This window comes from Eutrigla gurnardus, assembly GCF_963514095.1.
Source record: "Eutrigla gurnardus genome assembly, chromosome: 9".
In the NCBI taxonomy this organism is placed as follows: domain Eukaryota; kingdom Metazoa; phylum Chordata; class Actinopteri; order Perciformes; family Triglidae; genus Eutrigla; species Eutrigla gurnardus.
The window spans coordinates 25,495,577-25,511,624 of NC_139923.1; the positions used below are offsets into that span (position 1 = coordinate 25,495,577).

At 44.1% G+C, this 16,048-nt stretch overlaps 2 protein-coding genes across 3 annotated transcripts; one reads left to right on the forward strand and one right to left on the reverse strand.

Moving 5' to 3' along the window:
- Positions 1-484: 484 nt before the first annotated feature.
- bcl2l13 (BCL2 like 13) lies at positions 485-12,452 on the reverse strand. Of its 2 annotated transcripts, none has more exons than XM_084018238.1 (7): positions 12,300-12,452; positions 11,193-11,398; positions 9,646-9,729; positions 8,825-8,981; positions 7,882-7,954; positions 7,658-7,786; positions 485-2,698 (listed from the first exon to the last, which is right to left on the reverse strand). In XM_084018238.1, exons 2-7 carry the CDS (start codon positions 11,332-11,334, stop codon positions 1,661-1,663), a joined length of 1,623 nt encoding a protein of 540 aa, XP_083874364.1. In that variant the 5' UTR covers positions 11,335-11,398; positions 12,300-12,452; the 3' UTR covers positions 485-1,660. The 2 variants fall into 2 exon arrangements, with proteins under 2 accessions (XP_083874364.1, XP_083874363.1); XM_084018237.1 differs by having other exon boundaries at positions 9,646-9,732.
- A 405-nt stretch (positions 12,453-12,857) lies between these two features.
- atp6v1e1a (ATPase H+ transporting V1 subunit E1a) lies at positions 12,858-16,042 on the forward strand. The gene is made up of 9 exons (XM_084018242.1): positions 12,858-13,013; positions 13,387-13,452; positions 13,537-13,646; positions 13,973-14,039; positions 14,384-14,473; positions 14,565-14,633; positions 14,758-14,852; positions 14,950-15,037; positions 15,516-16,042. The coding sequence occupies exons 1-9, from the start codon at positions 12,981-12,983 to the stop codon at positions 15,576-15,578; spliced, it is 681 nt and encodes a 226-aa protein (XP_083874368.1). The 5' UTR covers positions 12,858-12,980; the 3' UTR covers positions 15,579-16,042.
- The last annotated feature ends 6 nt before the right edge of the window (positions 16,043-16,048 follow it).

Below are 16,048 nucleotides of genomic sequence, written 5' to 3' on the forward strand. Positions count from 1 at the left end.
GTATTGTAGGAAACTCAAAATACAAAGTGTCATGTTTGGGACCTTTTAGACATCCATCCTGCTCTGTACTTTTAACAGTTTCCCTTTGAAAGCAGGCGGTCCGTGAGTATCACTATGTAACACTGACTGACATACATGGAAACAATCTTTCTGTATCAAAGATGGTATTTCAACAGCCATTTCTGCATTTGCACAGTGGTAAATCTTACCACAATAACCCCCAACTTCTCAAAGAGAAAATATCTAAGTGGCGAGGCAGCAGCGAGGACAAAACATAGCTCGTTACCTTTTGATCATCATGTGTTAATGATGACTAACTCAATGACATGAGTTCTCAAAGGGCAGCGTAACTAAGTCGTCTACATTGAATGTAGGGAGGAGACACTACTCTAGAATGGTTGCGTTTCTGTTTAAGAACTCCTGGACTGAATATTGGCTCACTACAAACAGCAGAGATTTCATTAGCTTAGTAATAGTCATTAAAAACATCAGAATGAATGTTACTTGGAAAAACAAACATTTATAGCAACATTCTTCTGATGCAGTTGTGATTGTCGCTGAATAACCCATGTTTGCCCCTCAACACCTCATACTGTACTCTGGGAGGGGATGGAAGTTGAAAACCTAACTGCACAAACGGTCACTAGAACAGATGCACGTCACGGGAAAGTTGTGGCATGAGTCCGATGACGTCATACGCAGTGGCACAGTGATATAAAGTTCACTGAGGACTGAAGACGCCCTGCAGGAAGAAAGTCGAGGGGAAAGGGACAGAAAATGTGGTTTTCGATTGAGGAAGTCCACTCATTTCAATCATGAAACCCATTTACATAAAAACATGTACTGTAGTACTGTGTGGAACTTCATACTATATAAATACAATCAAAAATCAAGCATGATTTAATTCCCCGTTAATTGCTGTATTTACTTTTTTGGATCTTCATTCAAATTTATACGCGAGCCTGATTTACAATTTTTCACAAAAACAAGTTAAAATATGCTGCATCGTGTGCGATATAAATCCCTTGTGCTAAATAAGAGGGGATACTGATTCAATACTCCTGTTCTGTGTCAGAAGTAGTTTCAAAACTGACATAAAATCAAATGGAAATTGTTTGTAAATATCATATATTTGGTTTGTTAATGAGAGAAAGTACCAGAGTCACTCATCACAGTAAGATGGGGGGGATATAAATAAATGCCACTTTTCTGCATAGAAAGAGCGAAAGCTATAAGTCTCACAGAAACAGTGCACAGTACAGTAATTTTTGCTGAGGGAGCGTTTTTTCCCATGTAGACACAGATTCCAATGGTACAAAACAAGTCCAACAGTGAGTCACAGATGCAACAAAAACCAAAAGTAGCAGAAGAAGGATAAAAGCCCACAAACTTTCCAATGGAGAAAAGAAGAACAGCTGAAAAGGAGAACGGCAGAGTGCATAGTTGTCCCAATTCTGTATTTGGCGCCTGTAAAAGGTGGAGCGGCCACCTTCCTGGGGAGCGTTTTTCACATCATTTTTAACCTTCAAGATAAAAATCAGCCTCATTTAATAAACCCAACATCCAATTTGTAATAAGATTTCCACCATGTGTGTACTAATACATTTATTTCTACCTTAACATCTTGTAATTTACATTCTCCTCCCCTGAGAAAGATGTTCTACTTCCTCCTGTAGCTTAGGACACCGTAAGCCATTACAGCAGCGAGGACCACCAGTGCGGCCCCTCCATAAAGCAGCGCCGGGAGCTCGGATTCTGGCTCCGGCTGCACCGGGGGCTCCTCTGCTGGAGATTCTACAGCCTCTGTGACGAGGGGTGCAGCCAGTGGGGCCTCCAGCTCTGCCAAAGTCTCTGGTTCTGGCTCCTCTGGCTGGGGAGGCACTATGATGGGCTCCGGAGCCCGTTCAGGTTCGGGAGCGGGTTCTGAGGTGGCTTCAGGCTCTGCCGGGATTTCCTTGGCTAGATATGGGGGAGCCACCTCAGCAGGCACTGGGTCGGTGTCAGCAGCGGGTTCTGGCTCAGGCTCTGGTTCTACTGCAGGAACAGATAACGGTGCTGCGGGTTCTGGCTCAGAGGGAGGAGGAACAGCAGCTTCGGGGACCAGGGGAGGCAGCTCTGGTTCTATGGAGATGAAAGAAGGCTCTGCTGACAAGCTTGCAGGTGTCACCGTGACAACGGGCTCCTCTAATGAAAGCAGGGAGGCCGGGGCTGTGGAGTCTGCCTCGGCCGACACTGGAATAGGTGGAGTCTGGTCCCTAAATTCTTCCCTGAGCTCGGCCATGTCACTCTCGGTGCCTAAAACGCTCATCATGCTGTCGTCGATCGCCCCTCCTTCGCCGCCTTCGTCCAGCATCTCGGCGTCTTCGCGCTCCACGTGGACAATGTCCGAGTTTGAGGAGTTGTTTTCGCTGCGCTCCTCGGCCAGAGCCGCGCCCTCGTTGCTGTCCAGGCTCTTGATGTCTTCGGGGTCCATTGCGCCGACCTGTGCCCAAGACTCGTGGCCCACCAGAGACGCGGGTAAGCTTTCCGTCTGCCAGGAGCTCTGCTCGCTGCTGTTGTTGTCCCCAGTGCCGAGCAGCGAGGAGGGGGGGCTGAGCTGGTCAGGATGCGGGTCCCCTGAGAGGATGTAAATGTCGTTGCTGTCCTCGGCGATCGTTACGCCTCGCTCCTCCTCGGGCTCGAGGCTGAATATTTCACCCTGTGGTAGACAGAGAGAGGTAGAAACGGTCAATATATTATTTTGTAGAATGGGTTTGCCCTTTGGGAACATTATCTAAATTAGAGTTTGGGGAAATTATGATAGATAACGAGTTGGAGTGGAAGTTATAGTTTGAGCTTCACTGCTTTACACCTGAAGTCAGGCCTGCACTGCCACCTAGTGGTGTAAAGCTATTAATCAACAACAGATCTGGAGCCATCTGCAAAGCTCTCCTATTATACAACTCGCGTGTCATATGATCATGTGGGTTTGAGCGGCTGACACAAAAGGTTAGCGTGATGAAGCCCATGTTTAAAATCAATCAAACAATAGACGTCTGCTGAACTAAATACACATTTGACCTCAAAATATTTAAAAAGGTCAACAGCTAGTTTTTCCACATACGCATTTCACACACAAGAGACAATGACTAGCAGCCATATCTTTCGTTTTTGTTGAGTGTGCGGTCATGTGATGCAGAATTTACAGTATGTGGCTTTCAGAGAAACAGGCCAGCGAGTGTTCAATGTGCACAAAGGGACACGACGCACAGTGACGCGCCGACCGTCTGGAGGGCGCCGGGTGAATAAAGCGGTTAATGAGATGTTGTGGACGGCAGTTTGCTCAGCTTGGATTGTGAATGTCTTCCTCTCACGTTGTCCAGCAGCAGAATCCGACTGCCCACACACACCAGCCCTCTGAGTCCAGGTTTAAACAAAAAAATATCACCAAACCTTTTCTCTTCAGTAGCTTGTATCATACTTAATGCTAGCTACGACACAGAGGCCTAAGAGCCACGCTAGCAGCTTTATGAGGCTGAATCCTAACTGACTAACTAATCATGCTGACAAATAACCACAAATACAGTTTCAACATGCTCATGTTTAACACTGATCTGGGTTTACAGATAACAAACCAAGCCCGACTCTTTTGAAGTTACATCCTACATGAATGTCACAGAGGTGTGACCTGAACGCACCAGATTCAAACAGACAGCGGCCACAGAGGTGTCGGTCTGTGTGAGGTTCAGCAGACAGACAGCTTCCGACAGCAGAGACCAACTTCCACTGAGTCATGATAAAATGTCCCCGACGGCCATGTATGTAAACCTACTGACCTATGTAAATATCATTTCTAAATGACACGGTCAAGCTACGCCTGTTATTTTCCTCAGAAGTGGATGTGATGGTCGGTGCATTCAAGGGAGGCAGGAAAAGAGATTAAATCTAACAGCGTTCCATCATTATCCAACAGTCGCTTTCCACCATAAGCTGATTTGCATGTGTGAGCGCCCTCAGGTTACGGACTCGCCATCAGCTGGACGGCGAAACGTTGCTGACAGCAATAACCGTCAGTCCTTCTGCTGCATTTACAGATTTAAGTGCTTCTCAGTGATCTAAACTGACAGTAAACCCCAAAAAGGAGATTAGACCGAGTGGCGCAGTGAAAATTATGATATCAATAAAGAATACCGACTGGGTGTCCCGACGGGTACAGCACAAACGCCAACTGTAGACCATTTCTTACACACATTTTTAATGCAGTAATTGTCAAAGTATATGAATAAACACAAATGAGTGCAAATCACTTTTAAATCTCCATCAATAATTTAAAAGTTACACACCTGAATGTGTCCTTATATTTGTTTTTCTTCAGTGCTCCACGTTGAAGCTGAAGCTGGGAAACAAGCCGATCTTCTAACTGATCTGCTGAGAGGCGTTTCGCCGCGCTCCACCCTCACCCTAAGGCAAACAAACTATCTCAAACAAGTCCACATTCCTGCTACCTGTCCCTGCTTTAACGCTTGCTTCACTAGACTGGCATCCTCGTCATCAGAGGGCCGAGGAGCCGCTACCCCAAAGAACCTTTCAAGCTTAAAATACCTCTAAAAACACTGGGCAGAAGAAAACGGCTGCCACATATGTGTGACAATAACAAGTACCTGCTACACCGCTACACCATGCCACATGCTACTTTAAATCCAAACCGCAGATGTGAAATACAAAACAAACGGGTCTTCTGAATGATGATGCAAACCGGTGACTTTCACATTTTGGGATTATTTTCACGTAATACCACCCGTGACATTTAGAAAGGATTATGTCATCACCGTTCCTGCAAGACACGGTCATCACCCAGAATGCAAATGGTGGCCGGTGCTCTTTTCACATAGAGACGCATGCAAAATGAATGACCTCATCAAAAGGAGGAAATTTCATCACCGCTAACACACATATCGTTTTAAATACTTCCGGTAATTACAGTATCTCCTGCACAACCAGTCTCACCGTTTCATCCCCAACTAAAAGTGATGCAAACACTATTTTTTAATTTTGACTCAACAATGTAAAAGCAAATACATTAGTAGTATTAATTTAGATTTCATGATTATTTTCAGAGGCCAAAACAACTTGGGGAATTAATGAGTTCATGGAACCTGGCATCTTTGGGCTAAAATAGTTAGCTTTATATATATATATATATATATATATATATATATATAGCTTAGATAGCTTTGCCTCTTTGATGCAACAGTCTGTGCAGCTGCACAACTTGCATCACTAAATATTGATTTCTGGCTCGTCATCATGAGGACAGACGGGAGGACGGAGGATGGATGGATGGATGTGTGCCCTGTTTAAACCGTGGCAGACAGCCAGCGTGGTGATGCTGCTGCTGCTGTGCAAGTTATTTAGCGAGCTGCATGTGGGCCGGTCAAGCCCCTGGTGATGATGTTTTTAGAGGATTATGAGTCATTTTGGAGGCTTCTACAGCCTGCGCAGACACGCTACTCCCTAGTCCAGCCGTATGTGGATGCTGTGGTACAGTGATGCAGTTATATTACCCTGGAGCTGGCGAGAGGGCGCTTACATAACAATGGGGGGGAGAACCGTTACACTGTGCAGAGTGTGATGTGCCCTGACAAGGCCCAGGCCGGAAACCCTTACAGCACCTGGTCCTTAAATTACCATCACTGCGACATCACCGCTCCTAGGCAGCAGCAGCGGCGGCAGCTATTGACGATGTAAAACCTGTACGAGTTGTTTTATTGCCCTTTAAGATAGGCTGCTTAGACTATCAATTTACAGTCAAATATACTGCAGTAAAATAATGTATGACTCCATTATCCCTTCGCTAAGAGGTCAGGTGCAATCGTCAGCGCGCCACTTAAAAACACCAGGAGTCACATCACATCACACTGACGAGGACGGTAATATGAAATGGCTGGTGTGCACACTCAGTTCTTGTCCAGCAGTTTTCGAGACAGGCTGCAGACAAACCAACACGGACAACCCACAGAGGTCAGTTACTCTACAGGCCCTCGACCACAACCAACTTTTTTTCTACTCTCCCGTTCAGAGCTCCTAGCATATCTCCATTATTTCACCATGTAGGCCATTTTCTTTTGCCCATCTCCCCCCCATCATGTCCTCCTCCTCCTCCTCCTCCCCCGCCCCTGGCTGTGCCCTGTTTGGGGGCTGCTGCTTTTTTGTTCCTGCCAAATGAAGTGTACATCGCATTAGGGTCATAATAATCCTTATTGTAATCTCACGTAACTAACAAAGGCATCTGGAGAGGCCCCCGAATGGAACGACTTCACTGGAAAGTGACTGGTAAATAATCTGTGCATTTACGTCTGTTCTTTTGTTTTTAAATGCGGGAACGGATTCAAACATAAATGCGATAAATACGATTAAGCAAACTTCAGCTTCTCGTCACTAATGTAAAAGTACTTGATGCCCCTCGTTGAAGAGAAATTAACATATTTTTTTGCTCTGCACATTCACATTTTATGGACTGAGATTATTGTACGATAATAAAACATTTATAAAAATCTGAACGGTATTAACTTGCTACCACTCATCAATGATAACTGGAAACAACAGCGGCCGCCAGCAGTTTGCGGTCACTCTTTCTCAGCGTAAACACTCTCAAACTCACATCCATCCAGACCAATGAGCGAGGAACAAGGAAACCATCCTACCTCGGTGTGAATGTCCTGAACACCGCGCGTCAACGGCATAAACAACAGCCCGTCCTAGTGATGGAGCGGATGTAGAAAGAAAGCGTGCATGCAGGCAGCTGTCAAACCAATGGAGGTTTCACTTCGGTCTCACTGGCTCACCGTGCCCACCCTCTTTCTCTCGCCCCTCCTCCCTCCTCCCTCCCCCCTCCCATCGCCAGTCTCGTCATGGCAATCTCTCTTCCTCCCCATCCCTCCATTCTTGATCCCGCCCCGGCTTATCATCCGTTCATCCGTTGTGACATAACCGCGGAGCAAGAGTGTCGCTCTGTTTGGAACCGGGCCCATTTATGTTTACGTTACATCGCACGGAAACCCCCCCGAGCAGAGCATCATGACACTGAGGCAATGGCGACCGGAGCTAAGGCGTCGAGTCATGTGACCCTTCCTCTGCGTGACCTCGTTCCGTCTGCGACACGAGTGTTCCGATTGTCTCAACATTTGAGAACTACTATTCCTGCCATCCCTTCATACAGATGGATGTTTAAGTTGTAAATGACTCCCGGCTGCTGGGTTTGTAGGTATTATAATGCAAAAAAAAAAGAAGTAAAACACAGAGACACAGCCAGCTTAACCTTGAAGTTGTAGGCTTATATATGTAGATTATCTGGTGAGGATTTATTCTCATGCATACTGATTACAGTATGATGCACATTTTAAAATCACGTGTTCGGTAATGTGGTTGTTGTGGAGCACAAAAAGAACAGAACAGGGACCCTGGGGGGATGAAACATCTGTACAGGTAGCTCACCGACGCCCTCATCTGGCTAGTTTAAGTTCTGTAAATCTCATCTACTTGACATTTAAGCATGCTGCAAGCGTTTCTACTCCAACACTAAAAAACCATTGTCACTTCCAGGTGACAGATAAAAGCATAACATATACAGATATAGGTAAGCGTCTACTGGTTTCCCATCGTTTGCTTAAGGACTCACCCATCCGCCTTGCTGGATGATGTAGCCGGCTTCCTCCTCCTCTAGGAAGCGAACGCCCAGATGCAACAGAGTGGACAGAGACTGGCCCTCCCTTTGTAAAGCCTGGAGCAGCACCAGAGGTACAAGCACCTGGGAGAGAGGAGTACAGGTAGACGTTGAGGAGGGAGAAAGTGCTTTTATAGTGTTTCCGAGGGAACAGATATCAGAGCTCACGGCTGACTCACCTGGCTCCAGCCTCCCTGTATGTGCATTGAGAGATCCTGTGTTGCGTCTCTGAATCTCTGGTAGTCCAGAGGCCTGAAAACACATAAACTACACATCACCATTTAGGAAACCCGCAGTATCCCACATTAACGTCACATTAATTAAGACTACATATGCCTTCTAACTTATGACGTTTTGAAGTTTAAATGTTGTCCATAGCTTATTGCTTCTCTTGAACTCACAGCATATTCCGTTGTATATCATTTCTGTTACATTTTGTTTTCTTCCCCTTTTGCATGTGATATCAATGGAGCATAAAAAGGTGCTTTTTACTCTGAGGTAGTTTTCCGAGCATGATTTTTTTTCTTCTTTGCAGCAGTTGACCTTGCCCAGTTCAACCACAGTTCTATCTCTCTCTTATCTGTTGGCCACAGAGCAACTGTGGATGCCTTGCTCATGTTCAACGCTCCTAGATTCATTAAATCTACACTAGTTTGGTCATCTGTGCGACGTCTCAATCCAGGGGGGGAAACGAGGCCGTGGCGAGTAGATACCTCCGCACAGCGCTGTGTGTGTGTGTGTGTGTGTTCTTACATCAATAAATTAAAGTGGAAACATTATAGCATTCAATCTTAATACATTCTGAATCAAATGCTAACCTTTGAAATTAATGTCATGCAATAAACCGTTTAAGGTCAAGAGTTCACTCCGAGAAATTAACCGAGCAGCAGTTTATCAACATTGACTTTGTCATTCCTTTGAGATTGTAGCGCTCACACATTTATCTCACTCTGTATGAATGGTTTGAAAACAGCAGAGTGACGAACAATGCAATCGATGTGGACGAGTGTAGTTGCTGCACGATCCCGTTTCACTGTGAAATCCAAGTCTTGGATTAACTAATTCGTAAGCAGAAATGCAGCGGTCGCCTCGCCATGAAAGGCAGAGAGTTTGCAAACTGACCCTGCGAGGAGTGTGTGAACAGCTGCTGCCAGGTGTGTGTCGAGCTCTACGGCCACCCGGTCCCCCATCGCGGCGAGGCAGTCTTCCACGGAGATCTCTGGCACGGTCGGATTAAACACCAGCGACGTGTGCCGCTCGAAGCCGCTCGTGGAAAAGGCTGCAGACACACAGAGCAGAGAACCGGATCTCAGGCAGAGAAGAAAACTCATCACACATCGTGACCTAGTGCAACGTTCAGGCCAAGGACCCCCAAGGCCCCCCCCACATATCCTATAAAATTGTGTTCTGAAAAGTTGTGATTCATAATTTAATTCTATTTTGGGATTTCTCACAATTTCTCAATATAATATTAAACAAACAGGAAGATTTATATTTGCTTAATATAGGTTGTATTCATGTTAAGGTGTATTTTTGGGTCCCGGACCGTCTGTCGAAGCTCTAGTGGTAAGTCCAGAAGTCTGGCTGTCAGAGAGAGAAGGGATTCTCTCCGAGTAAATTTGACCTTCAAACCATTGGCCATTCAAAAAAAGCCCCCCCGCTTCCTCGGTACACGTGAGGGAAGCAAAGTTCTCTTTCACTGCAGACATTTCATGTTATACATTGACAAATATTGACCTCTGGAATCCTTTTCTGACACAAAATAAAGGTCAGAGAATTCACTGTGCTTTAAAGTAAAATTGTGGTTCATATACACACATATATATACCCGTATATTGTAACTAAAAACAGAGGATGGCCCCTGGAACAGGTGTGTGTTGTGTGTCTGTGTGTGTGTGTGTGTGTCTGTGTGTGTGTGTCTGTGTGTGTATGTCTCCACTCACAGGCAGCGATCTCATCGTCCAGTTGTCTCAGCTCTTCCTCGTGGAATCGTATCATTGCGCTCCTCTCGCTCTCGTTCTGGCCTCCTCCTGAAAGAGATAACAACGGTCACTTTCTCTCTGCCTGAATGCTGCTGCTAATTGACGGAGAGCAGATTCTCTCTCCCCGCATCACAAATACGACAGAGAAAATCACAATGTCGTTTCTGTGCGACATCTGGTGCAGTCAATTAAACCTGATAAACACCCAAAGAAGCCAGCTGTAAACACATAAACACCAACTTTCCTGGAGGGAAATGTTCACGGCTAACACCAAACAGTCTCACTCATTAACTCCTCCGAAGCATGATGTTGCTGAACTCAAACAAGAACACATTGAGAATGCTGCTCTCTCTCATCACGTGCATTTATTTTATTTTTCTAAAAAAAAACAGGAAGGAAGAGGACTAAGTGAAGCCTGTTTTTATTCTGTCCGTGTCCCTGCAGCTCATAAACGAACGCCCTGAGGACCCGCTGTTGGTTTTTCCTGGGCTTTGTGCTGTTTCAGCATTCAGCCAGACAGCTAACCGGCCAACTTTTTTGCTTTGGTTCATTGGCGTGTGAGTTATCCTACAGTGATTACACATGACAGGCTGTCAGAAATTGGACCGGGTCAAGCGGAAAGCAGGGATCAGCCACTCATCTGCCCTTTCTCCGCCCATTCCAAGCATGCAAACAATAAAACGCTACAGGAAATACAGAGAGGACTCTCTTTCTTTGTTTTAACCATCTCTCAGTTCTGTTTTTCTAGCAGTTTTTGACACACGCCCTCCTGCAAAACTGCCTTCCCCCTTCCAAATGAGAAGATTCTCTCCCCGTAATCAATAAGATTTACTTCCCCACTGACATGCTGTGACCGTGGCTTCACCCTGACACAGTAAGAACAGCACATACACACACATAGATTTATAAAATAATTAAAAATGTGACATATCTATATTTGGCAAATAGGTCATAAACACTCTGCTGTGTTTTTTGTATGCTAGGTGCATAAGGAACAAGATGAAAAACTGCTGCAGGCCCGAGGTCATGGTGCAACGCTGCAATATAAGCCTCTGTAAAAGGCAGACCAGACTTCAGACACTCTGGACCGGGATAAGAATGTATTTGTTTACAACCACCGGCTTCTTCATAACTTTCATATTTAAATATTTGTGCTTAACAGTCTCTGGAGACGTTTCTGTGCCAATGCCCGAGACGGCTAAATTAGGCTAGAAAACAGGTGGCAACCTGCCTGCACACCCTGAATATTTTCTCTCTCTTTTTTTTTTTTAACGGCCATGAGTGCATGTGCACACAACTCTATTTATGTGCTGTGTGGAGGCACAAGTGTGAAGTCTGTCCTAAGATATGCGTCGCACACTGAAGAGACAGCAGAGAGCCCTAAACCAGGGTGTCCTCGACAGTAGTTGCACTCTCTCTGGGACATTTCACTTTCTGCACTCAGGTAACGCTAAACCACGTGAGAAAAAAATGAAATGTGTCCACTGATCTAAAGTCTTTCTTCTCACCTTGAGCCGTGGTGCTTGCCTGCGATCTGCTAACAGGCAGCATTCCCAGATAGTTGAGCACAATGTACTTGGTTTCATAGTGGAAACCCTCAGGCACAGTGGCAGTGATGGAGGCAGAAGAGGCGGGGCCTGAGGTAGCCATTGAACAGAGGTGTGTCAGACTCTCAGGCACATATGTTCAAACAGTCAAACAATGGACGTCGCGCCTGAGGAAAGATCAGAGCCAGAGGAGGAAATATTACTTGTTAATGGTATAAACATGATTTCAGCAGGACAGACAATTCTGGCAAATAGGGGGGATTCACGTCATCAAATATCCTGTTAAACAGCTGTTAGGTGGATGCTAAATATTAATGCACCCTGACAGCACATGGCCATTGTGCCAGCTGGACGTGGTCACTTTCCCATCTGGCAAACAGGTGATGGGGGTTTTAAAACTAATGAGTAATTGTTGGTGCCTCTGGGACCGCATGGGTGCTAATAAACTACCTAAAAAAAAAAAAAGGGTACGTCCTGTTCTTGGCCTCACTGTGACACAGTTGAACTCACATGTGGACGGAGGGGCGTGAAAAGTCCTTCAATAAGAGCTTAATGGAGATCAAGATCAGCTCACGTCCTCCACGCATGAGGCGACACCATGCACACCAAAAGTGAGATCAAGTTGGACTAATAAAAAATAGAAAAACTTCCGGCTTGAACTATCAAAATAAAACCTTTGTTTGCCGTCTAATGGAGTTCCCAACCCGACTACGTTATAATACCAAAGTATATTCAGAGAGAAATATTATAAAGGAGTATAGTAATTACAATATGAATGAATGCTATTGTGGTTTTTTCCAACGTGGATAAAAGACCACGATATATGCTAACACTCAATTAATCCCGTGTTAATATAAAGCTCGTTGGATAACTAACTTTACATAACTGTCTGCTTGGCTGGGGAAAGCCCGGTTTTTAGTCGTTTTCCCCGGAACACCTCAGGACACATGCAAGCTATAGCTAGCTTAACGTTACGCGTATTTTGGTTTATTTTAAGTACCATGTCGTAGACACAAAACTTTGATTCTAGCAATTGAAATTACAGCTAAATTGGAGTCGAATTCTTACCGTCCGTGTCCAAAGGCAACCCGGTGTTGGAGAACGACAGACTGAAGGGAAATATACGACGGAGACCCCTGCAGCAGTAGCTGTAGAGAGCCGACACCACTGGAAGCAGTAGCACCGCTAGTACAGCGTGTGCTCTGGAAGCTAAACAAGCTAGCGAGGACGCAGCACCAACATCCCGGTGGCGACTTTCAAAATAAAATCGTTGGTGGTCAAACTTTTTTTTTTTTTTGATGACGGGATAACATACCGCTACCGTTCAAGTCAATGCGTTGTGTTGGATGGACCGTTAATCGTGTTTCCCCGGTGTATCCTTGCAACCGCACGCAGAGGATGTCAGTTGAGCGCGGACTTTTGTGACGTCCGTAGGCCTTACGGTGCTTCAAAATAAAACTATAATGTTATTCACCCGTACCCACTTACACACAGTTAAATACATTATTTTACAAACATACCGTACATATTTTCAAGGACTTGACCTTTTGAATCCTGTTTTATTTTGGAAATTACAACCGGATGTTGTGTTGCGTCTCGTGTCGCCAGCTCGACGTCACCGTGACAAGACGAGGAAAAGTATTTTTTTTTTCTACTTACTACCGCTAACTTCTGCCTGGATTTTGCGTGTGGGCGGAAGACTTTCCTTTAAATAGTACACCAATAAATAATACACATTTAACAGCAGACATGGCGCTCACCGATGCCGACGTACAGAAACAGGTAAAGTAGACAATGTTAAACTCTGAATTATTAAGTCAAACTACATCTAAGTAGCTGAACATAACAAACGGTAATGCTAGCTAATGGGCTACAACCTAAAGTTACAGCTGTATGTTACCGTTAGCTGCTTGAACATAAACTTTCTAGGTAGTTTCTACGCCTGCTTAGGTTGTTTTATTTAGTTTGGCGTCATTTGACAGATTATTGCTGTTACTTTATCACACGTAGTTGAAACAAACTTATACGTCATAGCTAAAGTTCACTGTCTTATAGTTTGGTTAAGCTTTTAGGGGTAAGGATGTGTCTTTCCTAAAAAAAATAATAATAAAAATGTGAGATTTCTGAATTTAAACGTGTTTTTTGCGTGTGTCAGATCAAGCACATGATGGGCTTCATTCAACAAGAGGCCGGGGAGAAGGTGGAGGAAATCGACGCGAAGGTAATTGAAGTCCGTCTTGTGATTTTTTTATTTTCCTGCCGTGACCAAAAACAAACAGGCTTTGTCACACACACGTGTTCACAGGCGGAGGAAGAGTTCAACATCGAGAAGGGTCGTCTGGTGCAGACCCAGAGGGTGAAAATCATGGAGTACTATGAGAAGAAGGAGAAGCAGATTGAACAACACAAGAAAATGTGAGTGCTTTATTTGCTGGTTCAGGCGAGAACCTGAAGTTTTACTGAATGAAGACACACTTTGCTAGACTTTTTTATTGACAATACATCCAGTTGTTCCTGTTTTTCTTCTTTGCTATCTCCTCGTCCCCTCCGTTATGAATGGTTACCTTTTCTACGAATGGTTACAGTTGATTGTAAATAAATAATTCCCTGACATCACCGTGTTTGGCCTGTAAAATCCAGTCGTGGTGGTGGATGAGTCTTAAAATCACTGAACTGGTCGCGTTGCCTTACATGTTCATGCCTGCAGATTATTTTTTACTTCTTTTTTCATTTAATCTCAGCCAGATGTCCAACCTGATGAACCAAGCGAGGCTGAAGGTGCTGATGGCCCGTGACGACATGATCACGGTTAGAAATCAATGCTCGTGTTTTACGCAATATCCACCGATGTTGCACAACTGACGCACCACTTCCTCATGTTTGCACTCAGTATGTTGAAGGAAACGTACAGCGTATATTATTCCTAATTAAGTGCTTAAGTGCTTTTGTTTTTGTCCTATTTAGCAGATAATTAAATTCCTACAGTTCTGTTTGATCATAAAAAGTAACCTTAACTTGTAACACATAACTGTCTGTATTCTGTATTATATGAATGTGCCAGATTCCACAGTATCTGAATCCTAGTGTTTATGAGCAACATCTTTATAACTTTAAAGTAATTTAAAAGTTTTCTACCTGTGCTCCTGCGTCAGGATTTGATAAATGAGGCTCGTCAGAGACTTGCAGAGATTGCCAAGGACCCTGATAGTTACTCTACTCTATTGGAGGGCCTGGTGCTTCAGGTAAAACCTCCAACGGCTCCCATGGGAAGGTACAGGATCGGTTTGTTGGTTTCTTCATGTTGTCTGAGTTTGTGCTTTTTTTTACTTTTAGGGATTCTATCAACTGCTGGAGCCTAAAGTCACCATTCGCTGCCGACAGCAGGATGTAGAAACGGTTCAGGTGAGGTTGAGCTGACTATGTTGTGGTTGTTGAAAAGCACAGACATCGGCCTCTGCATCCTTTTGTTGCATTTGTGATAGTTGGTAGCGTTGTGATTACAAGTGTTTGTTTTATTGCTTGACAGGCTGCCGTCAATAAGAACATCCCTATTTACAAAGAAGCCGTTAAGAGCAACATAGTCGTCAGAATCGACCAGGAACGCTTTCTTCCATCAGAGATGTAAGATAACTGAATGTATTTCCACCAACTCATAGTCTTTAGGGTTAAAACATATCTAAGATGAGTTTTTCTCTCTCTGTACTCTTTGTTTTAACAGCTGCGGAGGAGTTGAAGTATATAACGATAACGGGAAGATCAAGGTTTCCAACACTTTGGAGAACAGGCTTGAACTTATAGCACAACAGGTAACTTTATTAATATATCTCAATCCCAATCTGTACACACACACACACACACACACACACACACACACACACACACACACACACACACACCTATTATTACTCTCTAAATGTAGTTTCTACCTTTTGTCTGTGGAGGGCAGCACAGCCCTCTTCCACTGAGCCTGATTCCCTCACAGTAGGAGAGTCAGGAGTGAGAACTGATTTAGACAATTATTATCTTATTTAATAAACCTCATGTTTGCACAAAGCAAAGACAAACATCTTTTGGCAAAATATAACATGTGTGTTTGTCCTTTAGGAACTTAAACATGATATATGTTATTAGTTAACTTCCCTTCATGTCCATTAAAGTAAAAAAGTAAATACTGAAGCATCTGTTCGTGGTGTTTCCCCACTAATTGACTTTAGTTGTTTATCCAGGTTTTCCCTTTTAGTTTCTTGCGTGTAATTATTTGTGTCCTGATGTTACACCTGACAGATGATGCCTGAAATCAGAGTGGAGTTGTTTGGTGCCAATCCCAACCGCAAGTTCACGGATTAACGGTGGATTTCAAGAGGGCACGGTGGACACGGGTGGAATATAGTGTGTAAGCTGACCAAAGAGCTTCATCATAGTGAGCAGGAGTCTGCAGTCAGCTACCATACACCAAGGTCAAAGAAAACTGATTTACTTAATGTGACGCTGCTGCAGTGTTCATAAATCTTTTTATTTTTGTATTAATTTACAGTAATAACTCAAAAAGTGCACTTTTACTTAAGTGTACTTTCTATGTTACGTCTGCACATGATGTCTAAAGGACTGCTTTAAATTGCACTTATTCCTTCAGATGTTTAGGAGAATCTGTTGCTCTTTTATACTTTATTAGTGTATCAGAGCGATACGTTTTGGTCAACTATGCACATTTTCCCTTCATATGCGCACTATAATGTTGCTGATGCCAAAAATCGTCTCTTTTTTTTGACGGTGTGCATGCGAACACACAAACGTACAATAAAAATGAATGTATGCAA

Bases quoted from the DNA above. Each gene is read 5' to 3' on its own strand.
- bcl2l13 (XM_084018237.1), bottom strand. From the start codon at position 11,334: ATGGCTACCTCAGGCCCCGCCTCTTCTGCCTCCATCACTGCCACTGTG. The intron at 8,982-9,645 runs GTGAGTGGAGAC...GTGTGTCTGCAG, and splicing joins GGACGATGAGATCGCTGCCT to CCTTTTCCACGAGCGGCTTC. The intron at 7,787-7,881 runs GTGAGTCAGCCG...CCTCTCTCCCAG, and splicing joins TACAGGGAGGCTGGAGCCAG to GTGCTTGTACCTCTGGTGCT.
- atp6v1e1a (XM_084018242.1), top strand. From the start codon at position 12,981: ATGGCGCTCACCGATGCCGACGTACAGAAACAG. The intron at 13,453-13,536 runs GTAATTGAAGTC...ACGTGTTCACAG, and splicing joins TGGAGGAAATCGACGCGAAG to GCGGAGGAAGAGTTCAACAT. The intron at 14,474-14,564 runs GTAAAACCTCCA...TTTTACTTTTAG, and splicing joins TGGAGGGCCTGGTGCTTCAG to GGATTCTATCAACTGCTGGA.